At 50.4% G+C, this 19,392-nt stretch overlaps 1 protein-coding gene across 3 annotated transcripts in view; it reads right to left on the reverse strand.

The window, feature by feature from the left end:
* Cacna1e (calcium voltage-gated channel subunit alpha1 E) overlaps nt 1–19,392 on the reverse strand; it is a 294,495-nt gene that overhangs the window by 57,310 nt on the left and 217,793 nt on the right. For 2 of the 3 annotated variants that reach the window (XM_076832426.2, XM_076832425.2), the window contains exons 17-25: nt 18,566–18,633; nt 16,980–17,077; nt 12,937–12,993; nt 11,142–11,795; nt 10,471–10,784; nt 8,409–8,565; nt 7,186–7,315; nt 6,409–6,468; nt 5,610–5,716 (exon numbers count right to left, since the gene is read on the reverse strand). In XM_076832426.2, the coding sequence (XP_076688541.1) occupies nt 5,610–5,716; nt 6,409–6,468; nt 7,186–7,315; nt 8,409–8,565; nt 10,471–10,784; nt 11,142–11,795; nt 12,937–12,993; nt 16,980–17,077; nt 18,566–18,633 (1,645 nt within the window). The remainder of the gene's footprint in view (nt 1–5,609; nt 5,717–6,408; nt 6,469–7,185; nt 7,316–8,408; nt 8,566–10,470; nt 10,785–11,141; nt 11,796–12,936; nt 12,994–16,979; nt 17,078–18,565; nt 18,634–19,392) is intronic. The other variant, XM_076832427.2, reaches the window with a different exon arrangement.

A 19,392-nucleotide genomic window follows, 5' to 3' on the forward strand; every position in this document is an offset into this window, starting at 1 on the left:
ATAAAGGTCTGAAGGTGAAATTCTAAAGAGGTCTCCTCAGCAGCACCAACATTGCATGCAATAGATAACACATTTTCCAATGTTCACAAGACGCATACTTGCTGAGGATTGGTGCCAACAGCAGGTAGACTGGGAACTGATGTCGTCTCAGGCAGTCCCTCAGTGTGGCTTCTATTTTGTCTCACCCAAACCATTTAAGGCATTTAGGATGTAAAGTAGCAGTGGGCACCCCAAGAATCCATGGCATTGATCACCTTTAGAGTCCCTGCCTGGGCACAAAGCTAGATGAAGTTACTCTTGAGGTGACTCTTAACACTGGAGTCTCAAGGAACAATATTCTATATGCTCACTATAGGAAATTTCCAATTCCTTTCCAGCCGCTGTCCTAAATCCACAGTTAATGGGCTACCTGATGCCTAAATTCAATTTTAAACCTTCATTCTCTTCCATAATGGGGGAACTGAATGGCCCATCTGGCTCTGTGGTAAATGGGTCCTCTTTGCATGAGCTAGGACTTTGTCCACCTTTCTCCCCCTACAAAATGAATGTGTAGTCAGTTTCCTTTGGGAGACTCCCCTTTCAGTTCTATGAGCAGGGGCTGTCAAGAAGGAAGTTCCCTGGAAAAAGCTTGAAGTTTATGGGGACGGGGCGGGGTGGGGGGGCTGCCTTATACATAGACAGGAGAACAGGAGAACAGGAGCATGACCACCAGTGAAAAATTTGCTCTCTTGTCCCTATATACTCACCACGCATGAGCTCTACTCTCATTTTGATTCTGAATATCATTCACTCCTCTCTTGGGTGTGCACATTCTCACCATCAAAATCACAAACCCCCACAAAAACCAGAACAGAAGAGCATGTCACGTGGCTGCATCGGGACCTTCCAAATCTGGAATCCTTTGTGCCTGTGTTTCACTAAATGAATTTGGAAGCAGCTCTGCCGCCATGGCTAGTTCTGAATGCATTCGAGAGACCTTCTGCATCTTAGCGATGAGGGCAGAATGTCAAGTGTCAGGAAAGTGACACACTTGAATGAAAAGAATGTAATAAAAGCTAATGTGGGAACTCCAGTTCCTTCTGGCATCAAGAGGCAGATTGACTCATGTTTTTGTTTCTGGCCAAGGACTGAATAATGAAAGGCCAAGTGCGGCTGTGAGCCAGATCCCCTGGTGTGCCAAGGAGTCCTGACCTCACCTCTTGCCCTGCCACAACAGCAAACAGCCATGGGAAGCTTTGGCATCAGCAGCCAGAGAGCCCACATGACTGACTGATGCACGTGTAGAGTGAGTCCCAGGTGGGGGAGGAAGGAGAAGCAGAGTCGCCAGTCCTGTTTCTGTTAAAACATCTGTGCCAACAAGCAATCACAGCTGTGAGCTTACTACTGAGAATGGAACACAGGACAGCTCACCTGCCCATGTGAGTTGAACAAGCCAAGTGACATCCCATGGAACAGTGGAAATGGAAGGTGAAGGTCCCCCAAACAAGGCATTCCAGGCCTCTCCAGCGCTTCCCCTCCAAGATGCTGTCCTTATCTACCTGCCTGCACAACTTCCTTCATAAACCTGGAAGACATGAGCCACGTGGACACAGCACCTTCACCATGCAGGGTCCTGTAAGGCTCAAGAAGACGACCTGTGTGGTGGTCACGTGACCTATCCCACAGGCAGCTGCCTTGGGGTGGGGTGAGGTGCCCTGAAGTGCAAGAATGCACCTGATATGCAGGTACCCAGAAATGCCAAGGCCGTAACCATCTCCACCTTCCCACCCAGGAGGCCAGGAAGCAGAAGCGATGGCAACAGGGTCTCAGGAAATTAAGGGAAGCAGTATCTGGTTCTTCAGTAGAAAAAAAAGTCACCACAGAAGAATCCCTCCTTTTCAGAAGAAGAAAAATAAAAGACAAAGGTTTCATAGACCCAGCCACTCACCAGACTTTTCTTGAAACCTCAAAGAGGAAAAGGCATAGCTGGGGACATTTATAGTTGGCAAACACTCCGTGTCTCCATATGGCCCAGAAAGTGGGTTATTGTGAGGGCAGTGGAATTAGGGAGAGCTCTTCCCACCCCCTGCCAAAACCTGCCCACCTCCCTACAGAGACTCTGGGCTTAGGAGGAGACCTGAGTGTTCTTATAAATGCTTTATAATGTAAAAGTGGACTGAGAAGAACAGAAGAGATGCAGAGTGGGTATCTTTCTGTTGATTTTCCTATCCACTGGTACGTGCATGCTGATAACAAATCCCCTCCCTCTTCTCATCAAAAGTCCGTCAAGTTTCCAAATGGAATTTGGCAGGTTTACATTATAAAGAATTCATTTAGTATGTATGTGGCTAAAGAAGAACAGTGACCTCTCTCCAGCAACTACATACATAATACATAAGCTTTAGGAAGCACGTGACGGCAGGTGCAGATCTCTGCGACAGGACTTGGTGGACAGTGCAGCTTTCTTTGAGAATTCAGCTGGAGGCTATTCCCTCCCCTTGGTGAGGGACACTGCTCTTGTGAGTCAGACTGGGTTCTGAGAAGGGTCTGGCTGGCATTGGTGGAAGGGATGCCAAATCACCTCTGGTTTCTGAGGAGCCACATAATGGTGCTACCATGGCAACCTCCATCAGTTGTTCAAACTGACTGAGCAATAGCCTTTGCAGAAGCCTCAGCAAGGCAAGGTTCAATTTCAAGGAGGATACAAAGAAACCAGGACAGGAATAAGGTTATCTGAATGGTGGACATTCTGTGGGGCAAATCTATGGGCAATGAGGATCAAAGTTATACAACCACAAGGAGAGAGGCTGAAAACCCACGGTTGGCTTCCTGCTGGCCTGAGCCCCTGACGCTGGGGGACACAGGCTCTCTTCCCCAGACCATGCCTTCAAGATGCTGTCAAGTGGGACTCCTGCTAACCCTACCAATGTGATAGTAGAGCTGAATTCTCTGGGTGCCCTCAATGAGAAGGGGAAGGAGCAGAGTTAGGAAGCATGGGCATATGGGTGAGAGAAAGCATGACCTGGACTTCAGCAAATGTGATAAAAACCAGAGGAGGGGAGAGCAGGGGACCTGCTTCATGAGCAGAGAAAAGGGAGAGGGACTAGGCATGGCAAGCTTGGAAGGATGATGACAGAGTGTATGGAGAAGGGTGGGCAAGACCAGCAGCATTTGGGGGAGAAATGAAGAGAAAGTTCGAGAAGTGACATCACTAAAAGCAAGTGATGGATCATAACTGTCAATCCATCACATAAGCAGGGACCCCAACCCAGGGGCTTTCTGGAGTTCTCTGCACTGTACCTGGTCTGAGGACCAAGAGAGAGCCTTCAGGTCCAGGGCTGTTAAGGCTTCCCCTGCCACCAGCACTAAAGCCACCACTGCCATGTTTCAAAGAGCACAGAGAAAGAACAAGACAGATGACAAGCCCACAGCACATCGTTGTAACTCTGAGCCCCAGGAAAGACAGCTGGACTGTGCAGAGGGAAAGCACACAGGGACTTCTAAATTGCACCTCTAACCTGCCACCCACGGGCACCGACACACCTGCCTGGTTACCAGGCTCACGGACACCCGTGGGGGCGGATGGGTGAGAAACAGTCACACAGTTCTTGGACTGGCCCAAGTCCATCTTCAACTATCTACATGCATTATGCACCATCACATACATCGCTCCTATATTCAGAGTTCATGACAGGAAGTGAGAGTTAGAAGGATAAAGCAGAGAATTAATGTTTACTGATCACTCACACTGCCAGGCCCTGTGCTAAACACTTTACACACCCTATCTCCATTTTTGAGATAACTGAGGTAGGGAGGATTAATATTTTTGGTGTGGTTCAAGGACACACAGCTGGAAGGGAGAGGGGCTGATCTTCAAACTAGGCTCTGCCCGACTCCACAGCCCACACCTTTCCCACCACCCCAGTGAACACTGTTCTTCCTCAAGTTCCTTTGAGTTCTTTCCTGTACCTGCTCTCTCTTCACCCTTTAACCAAAGACAAACTATTCTACTGAGTCAAAATGAGAGAATTACATGGGGAATAATGCATGCAAATGAACTGACAGAATTAGAAGGTAACTTGACCTTTTGAGAACTCAAGGGTAATATTTTATTTATCTCTAATCAAAAATAAGGTGGGCTACCTTAGGACAAAGGTAGACTAACACATCTTCCCAAGAGAGACAAGGAAGATCTGGGTGTTTTGACACTGCTGGGAGAACCTGTGATACTTGTGTGAAATTTCCTTGGGAACAGTTCACGCATGTCTAATTAAAGTTTCCTTTTGGGAGGGGAAAGGCAATTCCACCAGAGTCCAGTGGGGTTACTACACTAGAGCACAAGGGGACAAGGCACACCAGACTCATCCTGACTGCCAGCCAATCTCAGAGTCACACTCAACCACGCTCTCTTTTGGAGGGTCTCAGTGGCTGCTGCAGCAGTCCTTTCTGGTTCTGGATGAGCTTCGACTCTTAGCACAGCTGGGGAGCTCTCCCCTCTCCTGCTGACAGAGTGCACCTACTTGGGAAGCATTCTTCTGAACTTCACCCCACCTTTTTTTCTCCTTCCAGGATGGATAAGGAATGGAAGCTGGCGGTGTTTGCAGGGAGGAGGGATGACTGACCTCCTAACAGCTTATACCTGCAAAGAGGAAACCTACGGAGACACTTTGTCCCTTCCCTCATGCTGCTGAGCTTCCTTCTGTTTCATCAGAAATAATGTGGAGCTCACCTTGCTTAGAAGGAGTGGTTCCTACTTAAAGAGGCTGGAAGGATGGCTCAGGGAATTCTACTGTGTCACCTGGAAGAGACAGAAGCTGCTCTCCATAGGACAAGGTATGGACAGAGCTCAGAGGCTGTCATCAGTCCTGCTGGGGCCTTCCCAACACCTGGTTTCCAACATGCCCCAACAGTATCCCTATTTCTTAGCTAGAATTGGGATAGTAGAGGGTTAGGAGAGCCCCCTCCATTGGCTGAGTTCCACAGGAAATATGAGAATATGACTGAAAACCTGCTACAGTAGTATCAATGTGTGTGGGGGAGAAAGTCCCTCAAATGAAATGAACATGGTTTAGTCACCTGAATGGCTTAAGACCATCTTCTTAAGTGTGTAGTCAGGAGGGTTTGGAAAGTCATGATGTCTGGAGATGAAACATATCCGTATAATCTTTATGTCCCTGCACTAGTTCTTGGTTACCCCTACTCAAGGGCAAAAACCTTCCTGTGCACAGGACTCTGGAAACACGAACTGCTCTCCCTCTGCATCCCTCTTTCGAGCTGTTCCTTTGATAGACTTAAGAATGAAAAGACACATGTGCTGTCCTTGAGTCTGCTTCTAGGTGCATGGAGGCATTGCCAACACCCCGAGCTCCTCCTGTGCTGGGGCCTCCGACTTCTGCCTCCTGATGCTTTCTGGCAGGACAGGGGAAGCAGGAGCATTAAGGTCACATGAGCTGAAGCTGTGAAGCCCTTAGGAGGTCGGTGGAGGACAAGTGGTAAGCAGATTCCCGGGGCAGCACTCTTTGGACCCACTGTTTCATTTCTCAGGCTGGCCACGGAGAAGGCCTTGAATCAACCGAGTCTCCAGGAAGAGGGGGAAGAAAAGGGAACAAAATAGGAATCAAGCCACTTACGCCAGAGCAAAGGCCACCAATGCACCAACCACCACCACAAAGTCCAAGATGTTCCAGAGGTCTCGGAAATAGGACCCATCCTGCAGGATCAAGCCCTGGTCTATCATCTGCAGGACAAGGGTATAAACAACCACAGGTGAGCTCAGCAAGGGCGGATGACAGTCGTGAGCTTTGGCTCATCACGGCAGCGCCTCTACTGCCACCATCTCCTCAACCAACCCTACCCTGAGACCTGAGGAGCAAGACTGGGTGTCCAACAGGCTCGCTCCAGGTAATGGTGACCGCTGAGGCTCCTTTCGCTTAGCCACACGGGGTGGAACTAGATTCCTGTTCTTTGTGGCCCAGAGCTCCAGACCTTGCCACATATGCACAGGTGGGTAAAACCCAGATGAGAGACTGGGAACAAGATAGGCATGTGGGGGTGGGGGATATCATGGTGATTGAAGGGAGTACACCTAGGATTGGACGGAGTCCAGGAAGTCTCACCTCTACCTGACCCTTTGCCTTGGCACCTGCCCAGGCTCAATCTAGGAAGTACACTGGGCAGAGGGGAGAGTGTCTTCCCACTACTCGGGTCACATGTACAGGTTTGTACAGCCCAAAGACAGCTACATAGGTATGTCTCGCTGACACAGATGTCCTCAGGATTCAGAGGTGAGTGAAGGAATCAGCAAAGACTCTCCTAAGGCTCTGTCATGAGCTACTATATGGCATCATTGGGGAAAGACCCTAAACTCAAGGAGCAGACAGGCGACCCATCCAAACCCTGGAGCCCAGGTTTTCTCAGGAGAATTTTTACCTTTATAACCATTTCAAAGGTGAACACACCCGTGAACACATAGTCGAAATACCTCAGGACCTGTAAGACACAGGGAGAGGGAAGAGGAGCACATAGGCCACCAGGGTACATATACACTTCAGTCCTGCACAACTACCCTGGCTCCCACCACGCCCCCTAAGAACAAAGGTATGTGGAATTACAACCGCTGTTGAATTGAGGTGGAGGTAGTGACAAGAGGGCCCTGAAGCCTGCTGGAGCCACGTGGCCCAGTGGCCAGTCCTTGACCATTTCCTCTCTTTGGCCAGAACTTAACATTTTGGGTCTGAATTTCTCCCACAAAACTTGCTCTGTTTTGGTCTGGAATCACCGACAGTCCCTCCCCTCCTTGCCACCCTCAGATCTCCTGACATACACTCGTGGGATCCCAGGGATCTCTCAACCCCCTGTGATAAAGCTGTAGCTCCCGCTTTGTGCGTGCATCAATCTAGACTCTTGTCAGATTCCCCTGAGCCTGCAGGTAGCTGCAGACCCCCTCTCAAGCCCTGGCTGGTTCTGGGTGAAGACTCACAGCTGCAGCATAAAGGCATATAGTATGGTTGGGGGATTGTGAGGGGCTTCTCTGGAATGGTCATACTTCTGAGAAATAGGAGTGGGAAATTTCTCCATGTTTTCTCATTCCCCAGCAAACTTCCTGCCAATCTTGGCTCACCTTCAATTGCAACTGGAGGAGAGGGGTAGGGATGGGGCAGGTCCCAGAGAACCATAGAGATCAGCAAATGGCCCCCGTACACCTACTTTGTTGCGCTCCGAGTTGGTCAGGACAGGGTCCTCCGCGGCCAGGGCAATGCTGCTGGCTGCGATCACCAGGAGGATGCACATCTCAAAGTAGCGCAGGTTCACAATGTAATGGCAGGCCCTCCGGATCCTGTGGGGAAGACGAGACCTGCTGAGCTGGCCTCACCAAGTTGGGCACTTGTCTGTCCCCTCCCTATCCTCTTACTTCTTCCACTCAACCCTGGCCTCTTCCACACAGCCAGGCCCTCTTCAGAAGAAGCCTCCAGGAAGAGCAACTTAATTTCTCAGGCACCACCCTTCATCATCAGCCCCAGTGGAGGAAGGTACTCAGATTGCTTAGAGGCTGAACCCACAAGACACGACACATCATCCGCAAGCAAACAGCCACAGGAGCAAATGGCATCAGGCTACACAACCCAATCTCAGGTAGCCAGGGAGTGCCCTCCACTGCATCTCAGGGTCTTCCCCGCTGTGTAGCTGGGACCTGCCCAGAAAACTATAAGGAACCAAGATACAAAAACAGGCCTTGATTCTAATTAAAATTCCTGATAAGAACAACAATTGGTTTTCACAGGCTATTGGGATGGAAGTATATTCTATATTCTACTTTCCAGACTTACAATGACTGACGGCTTAACCTGGGTTCCTCCCATCCCAGAATGCCACCTGAACCCTGCCACCCGTATGCCCATTAAAGGTTTCTGGGTCCTCCTAGTCTCAGAAGATAATCTGCATGTCACTTCCAAGGCAGAAGGCAGTTGCTTCTTCCAAATCCTATCCTTCCTGAACCTGACCTTCTAGACTTTTCCCTGACAACCTCATCTCCTTCACCAAGCTCTGCTTTGAGAGCATGCCCAATGAAACTCCTGTGGATGATGTGGTCATTCTAGGATCTATGGTCTCAGCTCTGCTCCCTTTTGGGATGTTTGGTGACACCTCCTCAAGTAAATATCCTTCTTCCTTCCATACCACTTACTGACCAAAGAATGGGTGAAGGGGTTCTTTTCTCATGACATCTCTCCCATCTTCAGTTACTCTGTAGACTGTGGGCACAGAGTTCAGAGGCTTTTGACTTAATGGCTGACCTCACCTATTGGATCCTGGATGTTTCTATGTCTGGTCACCTTCTACTAGGAAGGCTCGCATCCCTCCTCCTATCACTCTGGCTCAAACCCTGGTTATCTGCCCTCATGCCAAAGGGGTAGCACTGGAAAGTGTCTCACGGGTTGGTGGTGCTGAAGATGAACATGGAGCTGTGGGGCACCATGGCTTTGCCTGTCTCACGCTTCTCCTTCTTCTTCTTCTTCTCTACCTCCTCTTCCTCCTCTTTGATATCTTCCTCCTTCAAGGGACTGGCTTCTCCATCAGTCTTGTTGCTAACTGCAAGAGGAACATGTTGGAATTTTCAGAAACTTGGCACAGTGCCCTTCAATTACAGTTGGGGGCAGCACAGTTGGGAAAGGGGTGCCGGGATGCCCCCAGCCAGGCTCTCTGCAAACACTGGGGGTATTTTCTATAATAAAGTTAAGTCCTTCCCCTTGTCCAAATTCTATGTGACATAATCTTCTATGCCACACAAAGGATAATGGTCACGTCTCTTCCTTTATAGTTGAATTTCCATGGCCCAGCAAACAGCATGGTTGAAAAATTTACAAAATTTAGATATTTAAACTCCGGATTCTTATTGAACTCACTGAATTTTTATAGTAATAAACCCTGAGTGGCATAAATTATTATTCCCATTGTACAGACAGTTCCAGGACATAAGCACCTTGCCTAAGGTCATCCAGCTAGGATGGGTTTGGGATTAAAAATCCTATATGCTTTCAATGACATCATGTTGCAGGGGAAGATCTCAAGAAACTATTACTCTTGTTTGCAGCTGCCGATTTTGGCTGTGCCTTTTCTAGCCGTGGTGAATGTAGAGATGAGAATGCAGTAGTCATACGAATATGGGTCTGTGACTACAAGCCAAGCTGGGAGGACCATGGAGCCAGAGGATGAGTACACCTCTTGGGCCACTGTTCTGTTTCCATACTCGAGTCCCCATATAGGTGAAGATGGCTGGAGGCTGAGGCTAACAGAATAGGGAGGGAGACCCAGCCAGCCCCTCCCACTACTCTGTTCAGTGAGTGACTCTATTCTGGTACCCCGGGTGGGCAGCAAACCTCTGTGGTCCTGACACCTCGCTGGGGCCTTCCAAAAGGTGACTCATGTGGTATATCCAAAAGCCTTCCTATCACACACATACCTGTGCCCAAGGCCACAGACTAGCCCTGGAACGGGAACAGAGGGACAGTCAAGCTCTCTTGGGCTATTTCTCATGAAGGAGGATCCAAAACATTTATTAAAGTATAAAAATAAAACAGACACCAAAAGAGACCGAGTCTGGAGTCCTCAGACACGCCCGAGTTAGCCCCAGGAAGCACTGGACACGCAAGATTTCACTTTTCAAAGCAGAACAGAATTTTGATTGTGGAAAATATGAAAGAAGAGAGAGCAAGCCATGGAAAAAAGGCAAACAGGAACAGGAGAAGACATGTGTGGAAGAAAAGTGTGGAAAAGTGGAAGGAAAACAACTCAGGAGAGTATAGTTGGTGGGACTGAGGCCGGGAGGGGTGGGGTCAAAGGTGAAATGATCTTTTTTTGCTATGTTTCCCTTTAAAGTTTTACAGATGAACATCTGTTGCCTGAAGGAACTTCTTCAGAGAGAAAGTGTGACTAAAAGCTCGTAGGAGAAAAAGAATTGATAAAGAGTAATGGAATCATAAAATGTTAGCAGGGAAAGACCTCAGATTCTCTAGTTCAAGGCTCACTTTACAGATGCCAAACTGAGGTCTGGAGAGATGCAGAGGTTTTGGGAGGCCACTTTTAGTGATCAGAACCAGGGCCAGAAAGAGCCCTCTTGCCACAGTGCACCCTAGCAGGGGTTCCCTCCTCATTTGCCCTGGTGCAGAGCACCATAGAGGCCACAGAGAACACCACCAAATATTCAAAAGTTAAATCAAATAGCTGGACGTGGAACTGGGTACCCAGTCACATAGGATCCCTCTGATGAATCTAGGATAGTCAGAGGACCAAAGCTTAAGGAAATTTTATGGGCAAAATATAAGATTGAGAAAAAAACCTTTTCACTTTGCAAAAGAAAACCACCACCATGTTCTACCCAAAGAACTTTTGGTGGGGACTTTCTATGAAGCTTTGCTGCAAGAACCCCAGAGCCAGCTGTGCCTGGCCCTGGGTGGAGCGGGCCGTGGGTGGAAAGGGGCCAGGGACTGTGCTCACTGTGAACCACTGTCGAATCCACCAAGGGGCCCACTTCGGGGATGGCGACCGTGACGCTGGTGCTCTCAGTGGTGGCCTTGTCAGTGTTGGCCGTGATGCAGGAGAGGTCAGGCTCGCTCTGGCTGATGCCCCGGCCCACATCCAGCTGCACGTCGCCCAGCAGGGCTTGCTCACTGCTGCCTTCCGGCTCCTGCTCGGTCAGCGTGGCATCCTTCCCCACCTCCAGCTCAGGTTGGGGCAGGACTAGGGGTGTTTCTGCCTCATCGAGGGCTCCTGCTAGCCCAGAGCCCCTGGACACCATCAGACTGCTGGTTCTGGAGAGGGAGGGAGAGGTGGCCAGAGCTGGAGGGGGCCTGCTGAGCACACACAGCAGGATCCCTTCCAGCCCCACTCGGCCAGGTGGAGGGGCAAGCCCCGCAGGCCACACCCACTGCCTGATTCCCGTCCCTCCATCTGTGCCCACCCCCAGCAGAGATGCCCGAGAAGACCAGACATCGTCTTCAGGGGGATGGATCCCATTGCCTGTGATATTTATTCATACCTTCTAAAGGGCATTTCAGCCTCATCTACCATTTTATTAAAGGGGAAACGGGCTGAGAAAGACTCCTGTTGAAGAATTCCTTACCCTGTCCTGTGCTACTTGCCTCTAGGCACTCTGGGGAGTCATTTACCTCCTCAAGTCCTGGCCCCTGTCCTCTTCGTGGATAGTCGGTTCCTTGCCCCCGTGGCTTCCCCGGGGCTCACGGTCCTGCTCCCCCTCGGCAGGTACCCCTTCGTCCAGATTCCTCTCCTGGCTGGCAGACCTGCTCCGGGAGGTCGAGGTCGATTCTTTGCCTTCTGTTCTGACCCGGCGGTGCCGGCTACGACGCTGGCTCTGTCTGTGCCTGGCTCGGTCCTCGAAGGTCACCACAGTCTCCCCTCCCCCAGTCTCCTGCTGGGTGGGGTCACAATTCCCATGACAAGGCCTGGCCAGCCATGGTGGTTCCCGCTTGCCTAGGGACAAAGGGCTTCTCTGGTTGTCCAGGACACTGGTCAGGTCCCCTCCGTCCCCCTTGAGGGATCCCCCACGGCTGATGCGCTCCTCCTCGCACTTCTCCAGGCCCAAGCCCAGGGCCAGGCCCTCGATAGGCCTGGGCCTCCGGTAGAGGCTGGGGTGCGCATTGAGCGGGTTGAGGGGGCTCAGTGGGTTGAGGGGGTTGAGGGGGTTCATCGGTGGGGCCTCCTCTTTGTTGAGGGCCTCCTGGCTGGACATCTGCATGTGTCTCCTCAGCTGGCTGGTGCGCTGCTCCCACACCGACATATGGTGCCTGCGCCTCCTCTCCCTCCTGGCAAAGGGGAAACGGGGAGTGCCATCAGAACCCAACAGCCACAGGCCAAGGAGGGCGGCCACGGGGGCCATGAGCAAATGGGCACAAGGTGAGGGAGCAAATGGGAGCGCCTCAGACCTGAGACAGGAAGCACAGAGAGATGCAAGGAGCAGAGTGGCCATGAATAGGTAGGTCAATGGACCATGCCTCCCAGTCCCGTCCACGGTGCTCTTCCCTCCAATCCCTGTTCTGCAGTAGCCAAGGGGTAGGGGAGGATCAGCTCTATTACCGACTCCCACGTCCCCAGAGTCTACGAGGGCGGTTGTACAAAGGCCCTCGTTCCCTGGTACTCCTTGGATTCAGGACATCAGCCGGAGCCTACTCCATACCCACCAATGGCCCTGGATTCTAGGTCAGAGATTTCCTCCCCTTCATCTCCCTTGCTTTTCCCTTAGACTGCAGCCTGGAATAGCAAGGGTGGAGACGGACCATGCTCACACACCAACAGAGGTTAAGAACAGTGGCAAGTAGATCTATGTAGCAAAAATCTTGACATCGACCCCCAAAGTGAGAGGCCTGTGGGTCTCTTCCACAAGAGCTGATAAAATCCATAGGAGATGGTCTACACAGAGACTACCACCAGCTCCTGCTCAAAATCACTCCTGAGCTCTGCAGCTCACAGGCCTAGAGGAGCAACCACATGGCAGTGGGAATGCAGATGTGAGGCATGCAGAAGAGCGCACAGGAGAGGGCTCCCAGGGCAGAAGGACAGACACACTCCTCACATGTCACGGGCACACGCCCACCACTGTCAAGGGGACTCTCATGTACCCACACACACCCTCACCGAGGCCCACACGGATATACACAACTGCTACGGGGGAACACCCGGTGCTAATTACCAACACATGCCCACTCACAGACCACACACAAGAGCAACAACGCACAGGGCCGCGTACTTGACACACGCTGACAGAAGCACATGTTGAAAGGTGCAGAAGGGCATGTCCACAGGTCATGGGCATGGAACACACACACACGCCGAGGCACACGCTGACATGCACACCCACTGCCACTTTGTCCACAGCAAGGACAAAAACACATTGTCCCCACACCCACACGGAACCACTCACAAACACGCAAACCGGTACACACATACAGGTGGCTGCTGCGTGGCTCCCACATCGACATGTGGTGTCTTCTCCTTCTGTCTCTTCTGGGAAAGAAAAATGAACAGGTTCAGTTCTTCTCTAGGAAGCTTAAGCCCCACAGCCACCAGCAGATTTCTGGAGGTAGGTCAGAGTCCTCGGCCGTCCGCAGATTCACCACAGGTGCTGTGGACTCCCCATCTTCACCGCTCCAACTGAGTGGTGACTTTTAAGTCCTTGCTATTAGCAAATACATGGATCTCATGTTTGAAGCACACATGCAGGGACAAAGAGGTCATATCAGTTCATATAGATGCTCAAATGTCATGCCCAGTGGCACTCACACCTCCACCTGCCCATCCTTCAGAGAACTATTTGAGCAACTTTGATGAGCAGTTATCCCTTCTCCCTGATCATTTCCAGATAACAAAGCACATTCACATAGGTGACTCCCCTGCCTGCCACTCCTATGGCAGATCCTGACTCCATCTCATAAAACATGCAGGGAATAAATGCTCCGCCATGCATACCCATGAGGTTTAGAGCAGCCTATGGCCAAAGGCAGGGCTACCATGTGCCACCATCCACATCCTCCGAGATGTAAGTAGTGCCTCTGCATAGCATGATGCCCTGGCCAGAGGTTCAGTCTGCTCAATGGGTAAAGCACAGTATCGACCTTCTTAATCTTATACAGAAAAATGTCTCTTCCCCACACATACTGTCCTTATAAACACAAGGTTAATGGAAGGTCAGGGTGACAGAGATGATGGCACCTGTGAAAGTGGACAGGCTGTGTGGTAAAATGAGACTGTCACCTCAGGGTCCATGCTCAGGAGGAAAACAACACATCTAGGTTATCCTTAGAGCAAGTCTGCTCCAGCCCCTGGACTGCTGAACTTGGCCCAGCCCAGTGGGCCCTGCTGGACCTGGGAGGTGGGAAAATGCTGCTCCTTCCCTGAGAGAATCACCCCCAAGGCAGATCATGCTATGCCATCTAACACTGCTGCCTGCCACATCACTCATGTCCAGAGAGGAGCCTGATCCAAGGGCAGGCCTGAGGGAGAAGAGAGGAAGCAGGTGTGAGTCTCCCTCTGGATGTCTAGAGGAGGCCCAGTGCGTGTATGCACACAAGCACCCACTGATGCCGACATTGTGGTGGAGATTGTGGAGATGCCTGTAAGCACCTCCACTGAACACATACCTCAGCATCTGCAGCCCACATTGCCACCAGGCACAGGTTGGGTGGGGTGCCGAGAAGCACGGGCAGCAGAGAGAAATAGAACATGCACTCCAGACAGGCAGCAGGCACAGCCCGCCAGGAAAAGCACAACATCCCATCTATTTGCAAATTTTCAAATATTCAAATGCCAGCCCTCCAGAAGAATGTAAAGGTGTGAGTACATGGAAGGATTCTGTCTCTCACACACACAGACACACACACAAAAAAAGAAATGGACATACAAACATATACACACAGGCCAGGCCAAAGAGAAACCAAATTCTGATTGTCACACACGTCAGACACACACTTCATACTCTCCTTCGCCTCTCTACTCCCATAGACAAAGATCCAAATTCACATTCATGCTGAAAACCACGCAAATGTGACCTTGTGGACATCTGACCATAGCCTTGTGGAACAGGAAGGGCAAAGGGCACCCTTCTCGTTTCAAAGATAGGGAAAGAGAATTTCTGAAGTCACAGTGACAGAACTAGGACCAGCACTCTGACACCTTTATTTGCCACGATGCCCTTCCCATTTTTCCTTTCCAGTCATTTGCACTTAGTTACACTGCAGACCAGAAAGCAGGGGTCTGGCCTGCATACTGCAGTAGGACATACCCCCTGTAGTTACCATGGCCAACAGCACACGCTCGCAGCACATGTGTGGGAACTAGAGCCCAGGTCTTGGCTCACCTTGGAAATTTGTAGCACCTTCTATCTCACTGTGCCCTGAGGCACATGGCTCCATTCCCAGAGCCCGGTGCCTACCCACATTTCATTCATTCTTTCTTTCCATAAATAGTGAGTTTCTACTCTGGGCCAACCACTGTCCCAAATCACATTTCTCCAAACCCACTTCTCCCCCAGGCATCCTCATGTCAGTAAATAGAGCCACCCACTCATGAGCAGCAACCAGTCCTCTCCATCCCCATTTTTATACCTGTGCATGTGTTTTAGCCCAAATTCATGAGTTCAGGGAAGGCAGGTAGAAATCACTCAAGACCAGACAATACTCTGAAGAGGAAGCAATTATTTGGCATTGCCTCATCCATCTTTGATGATTTTTTTTTTCTCCCACTCACATAAGAGGGGCCAGGAGACCAGGCCTTTGCAATTTTGAACAATGCAAAAAGATGGTTATGTGGGACTCCCTTCCCCACACAGAACTTGGGAGTATCCCTACAAGGGGGAGGTGAAGGCCAGTCAGGAGAACCTCCCACAAATATTGGGTCATCAAGAACTCCTCCCTTACCAGCTTCAAGTAAGGAGTGACAAGGTCTGGTGTCCGGATAGAGTTCTACCTCCCACGGGGCTCAGACCTGCCCCATCAATGCCCTCTGGGCCACTCACAGGCCTCATGCAGGTTCAAAGCAATGACAGGCTCTGAGCCCCTCCTCCCAGACCTCTCCCTCTCATAAGGAAGAGGCCAAGTCCCTGCAGGGCCCAGGCTAAAGGCCCTAGTTCTACCTCTAGCCCTGGATCCAGGCTGAATCCTCCACTTTGTCACCTCCCCTTCTCTCCCCAATCTAGTCCACCTGGCTTCTGTTCCCACCTGGCTCCTCGTAAGGTCACTAACAGTTCTTGTTGAATCCAAGGATCCCTTTTCTGTCCCCATCCTAAGCGGTCCTTTAATAGCAGGTAGCACCACGCCTACTCCTCCTTCCCGCAGGGTTTCTCCTACAGGGTTCCAGGACACAGCTTCCCTGTTCTCCTGACTCCTGGCTGCACCCCCTCAGTCTCATTTGCTGAATTCTCTGGCAGACCTGAAGTGCAGGCAGGCGCATGCTCAGCCACTGTCCTCAGCTCCTCTCTTCCCTATTCCCACTCTCCCTGGGTCATCTCACCCACACTGATGGCTTAAATACCATCTAAATGCAAATGACTTCCTCCAAATCTTTATTTTAATCCTGACTTCTCTTCTAAGCTCTAGACTCGTGTAACCAATAGCCTATCCAAACACTTAGATTCCTTAGAAGTGTCTCAAATTTAATGTGGCCAAAATGAACTTTAGATTTCCACCATCTCCAGGGGATCAGTAAATACCACCACCTTCTACCCAGCTGTTTAAGCTTCGAAACCTTAAAACCTGGGAGCCACTTTTGTTTCTTCGTTCGTCACCCTCACCCCTGCTGCATCTAATCTACCAGCTCGTCCCATTGGTTCTCACTCCAAAACACAGACCAAATGGGATTACTTCTGACTGACTCCATCGCCACTACCCGCCTCTAAGTCGCCATCACTTACTTTAAGAACCAACCCTGTTTCTCTGCCTCCACTCTTGGCCCCACAATCCATTCTCCACAGAGCAGAGTGACCTTCTGAAGTGTCAATTCTATTTCCTCATCCTCCCACAGCAAGCCCTCCAGTGGCTGCAATTAGAATAAAAGCTAAATTCCTTCACCTGGGGGTTAGGTACCTTTGAGCCGGCTCCTGCCCACCTCCCTGGCATTGCCATCTCCTTCACTACACCTCAGCCATGCTGGTCCTTGCTGGGAAATACATCCTTTAAAATGTCACCCAACTGCCTTCTCTAGGTTTGGGTCTCTGCTTACACACTGCCTCCCATAGAGAGTCCCTCTAAGGGATCTCCCTCAAACTCTTGCCTTACGACCTGTTCTGCTCGCTTTGCCACACTTACTGCTGTCTGAAATGAGCAGGTTTATTATCATTCTCCATGAGAACCGAAACTTCCGTCCTGTGTGCTGCTGCGTTCTCAGGAATATTCCTGGCATGGGGGAGGCACGTTCCTACAATCCATCATTTTATGAGTTGATGGACTGGCTTTGGTACAGTAGATGCCCAGGGTCAGGAGAGGGGGCGGTGGACTCACTCGATGGAAGGCATGTTGGGCGCGGACATCGGGCTCACTTCCTTGGCCTTCTGCAGTGCATGCTTCTGGTTGAAGGCCTCCTCTTCTTCCTGTTCATCCTAGACATAAAGCAGAGATGGCTTTGCTTCGGATCCCCATGAAGGAGAGTAGCTTCCTCTAGGTGTCCCCAGAGGGCATTCTGAAGAACAGGAGAAGTGGGCAAGCCAAGGAAGAGGGTGAACAAGGCAGCCTGAGGTGAAGCAGCATTAGAGACCTGATGACTCGAGACCAGGCCCCACAGGGCCAGAAATGCTCCTTTTCCCCCTGCACCCTGCCCCCCATAAGCTGCTCAGGAGACCTATAAACATCTACCCCTCCCTGAGCCCTTAGCAGAGCTAGCCCAGGCTACAGAGGTCAGTGGCAAGAGGTGACACTTCTCAGATGTCCTGCAATGTTTAGATATGACAGAGCAGAGTTCTTTCCCGCAGAGCCCCCTTAAAGCAAGCATTGAGGCCTGGCACCCCATCACGGCAACTTCCCAGCAAAGCTAATTGGCTCCACCCTGGGTTCTTAGGCAGAGATTTCATTTCCTCACCTGTATTCCTATTCGTAAATAATGACACCAAGGAAAATCATTTCAGGTAGAGTGACTAGAAGCATCAAGAACACACACATCTCCCTAGCATCCTATGGTTTCCATACACATTCTTTCACCTGATCCTTGGGGTAATGCTGTGAGGCCCACAGGGGAGATGTACCATTCCCATCTTTACATAGGAGGAAAAGGATGCTCTAGAAATCATGAGTCTAGCCAAAGCTAGAACAGCCAGTAAGTGCCAGGTGTGGGATTCAAACCCAGTCTTCAGATACTATTGGTGGTATCCTTCCTACCACACCAGGCAGATAAGACCCTCAAGCAATGGAAGGAGAGCAAGCAACACTTCAGAGAATACAAGGGGAAAGCTGAACAAAGTTACCAGCATGCTCTGTGCCTTTTCCCCAAACAAATTTGTATTGTGGGGGGAGAAGAGCTTTCACTCGTCTCCTTAGACCTCCCCACTGCAATTTGCATTGTCTCCTCCCCTGGAGAGAAGAGGAGGAGGAAAGAAAGGAAGAGCTCTTGAGAAATGTAGTGTCTTGCTTCATTGACACTGTCTCAGAATAACCATGGCCATTGAAATACCCCAGCAGCAAGAATTGCCTTACCCCACTCCTCTCACACCCAAACCTAAACCTTAAAGGTTAGGTTGCATGATGGAGGTCACACTCACAGGTCACTGTAGAAGAGGTGCAGTTTAAAATCCAGAGCTCTAGAATTTCCCCTGACTGTTCATGTCATAATCCTGGAAAGGACCCCTTTGAGGACTCACAGAATGAGTTGTTGTTTCCTATAGCCCATGAGACCCCCAGGCTGGTCTGGACTTAGCAAACTCAGCGAAAGGGAACCATGCTTACTATATGAATATGTCACTTTCCAACTGTCCAGAAGCTTCCAGAAGAGGTCTCCCTGGTAGGTTCAGTCATGCAATGCAGACTTCCTGAGAGTTGCTAGGGCCAGGGGACCCCCCCAATGGTACTAGAAAACCATCTGATTCCCAGAGGCTTACCTTGGTCAGCTCCTGAGCGTTGGCCAGATTATCCACAGCAATGGCCAAGAATACGTTCAGTAGTGTGTCTGGGGTTATGGGTTAAGGATAAGTGAGAAAAGCAAAAGCCTTGGCAAGTCTGTGAGGCCACCTCTCGGTCTATCCCTCCTGGACACTGGCAGGAGAAGATGCTAGGGTCTGTGGGGTGGTGGTCGGGGGAAAGGCTGTGCCGTGCTGTTGGAAGGAGAAAGAGGACATGTCTTTCCTCCTTCTGTGTATCTTCTGTTCACAAAGGACCAAGAATGTCTGAAGCAAACCACCTAGGAGGCCCCGTGGGGCGAGGAGGCCTCCAGATGACAGTGTCTGACTCACAGCAATAAATGGCAAGAGAATCATAAAACAAGACGTGCAGACAGCTGAGGGCAGGAGCTCTCCTTCCCGAGAGGCTTGAACTGAACCCCGCCTAGACCAATGGGCATTATTCTGTCCCTACAGATGTAAGGAAATGAGATCCCACATTCCTGTCACCGAGCAACTCTCAATAATGGTACCCTAAAACTTGCTTCTCTCATTCTTCTTGTTCAGGTCCTAGGAGGCTTCCACGATTCATTTAACAAAATGTCACAGCACACACACGATTCGTTATGAAATCCACTTCTATTCCACGCTCTAGCCCCTGAATCCCCAATTTTCTGTCTTCAAGACCCAAGTGTTGCAGAACATAAAATTGATTCTAGCATAAAAGGCCAACTCTGGCTATCCTCAGAATATAAGTAATATCCTTACTTAAGGTGCCACTGTGACAACCTGGCCTTCCATCTTTGCGACTCATTTTGTAGCTTTCTTTT

This window comes from Callospermophilus lateralis, chromosome 13 (genome assembly GCF_048772815.1).
Source record: "Callospermophilus lateralis isolate mCalLat2 chromosome 13, mCalLat2.hap1, whole genome shotgun sequence".
In the NCBI taxonomy this organism is placed as follows: domain Eukaryota; kingdom Metazoa; phylum Chordata; class Mammalia; order Rodentia; family Sciuridae; genus Callospermophilus; species Callospermophilus lateralis.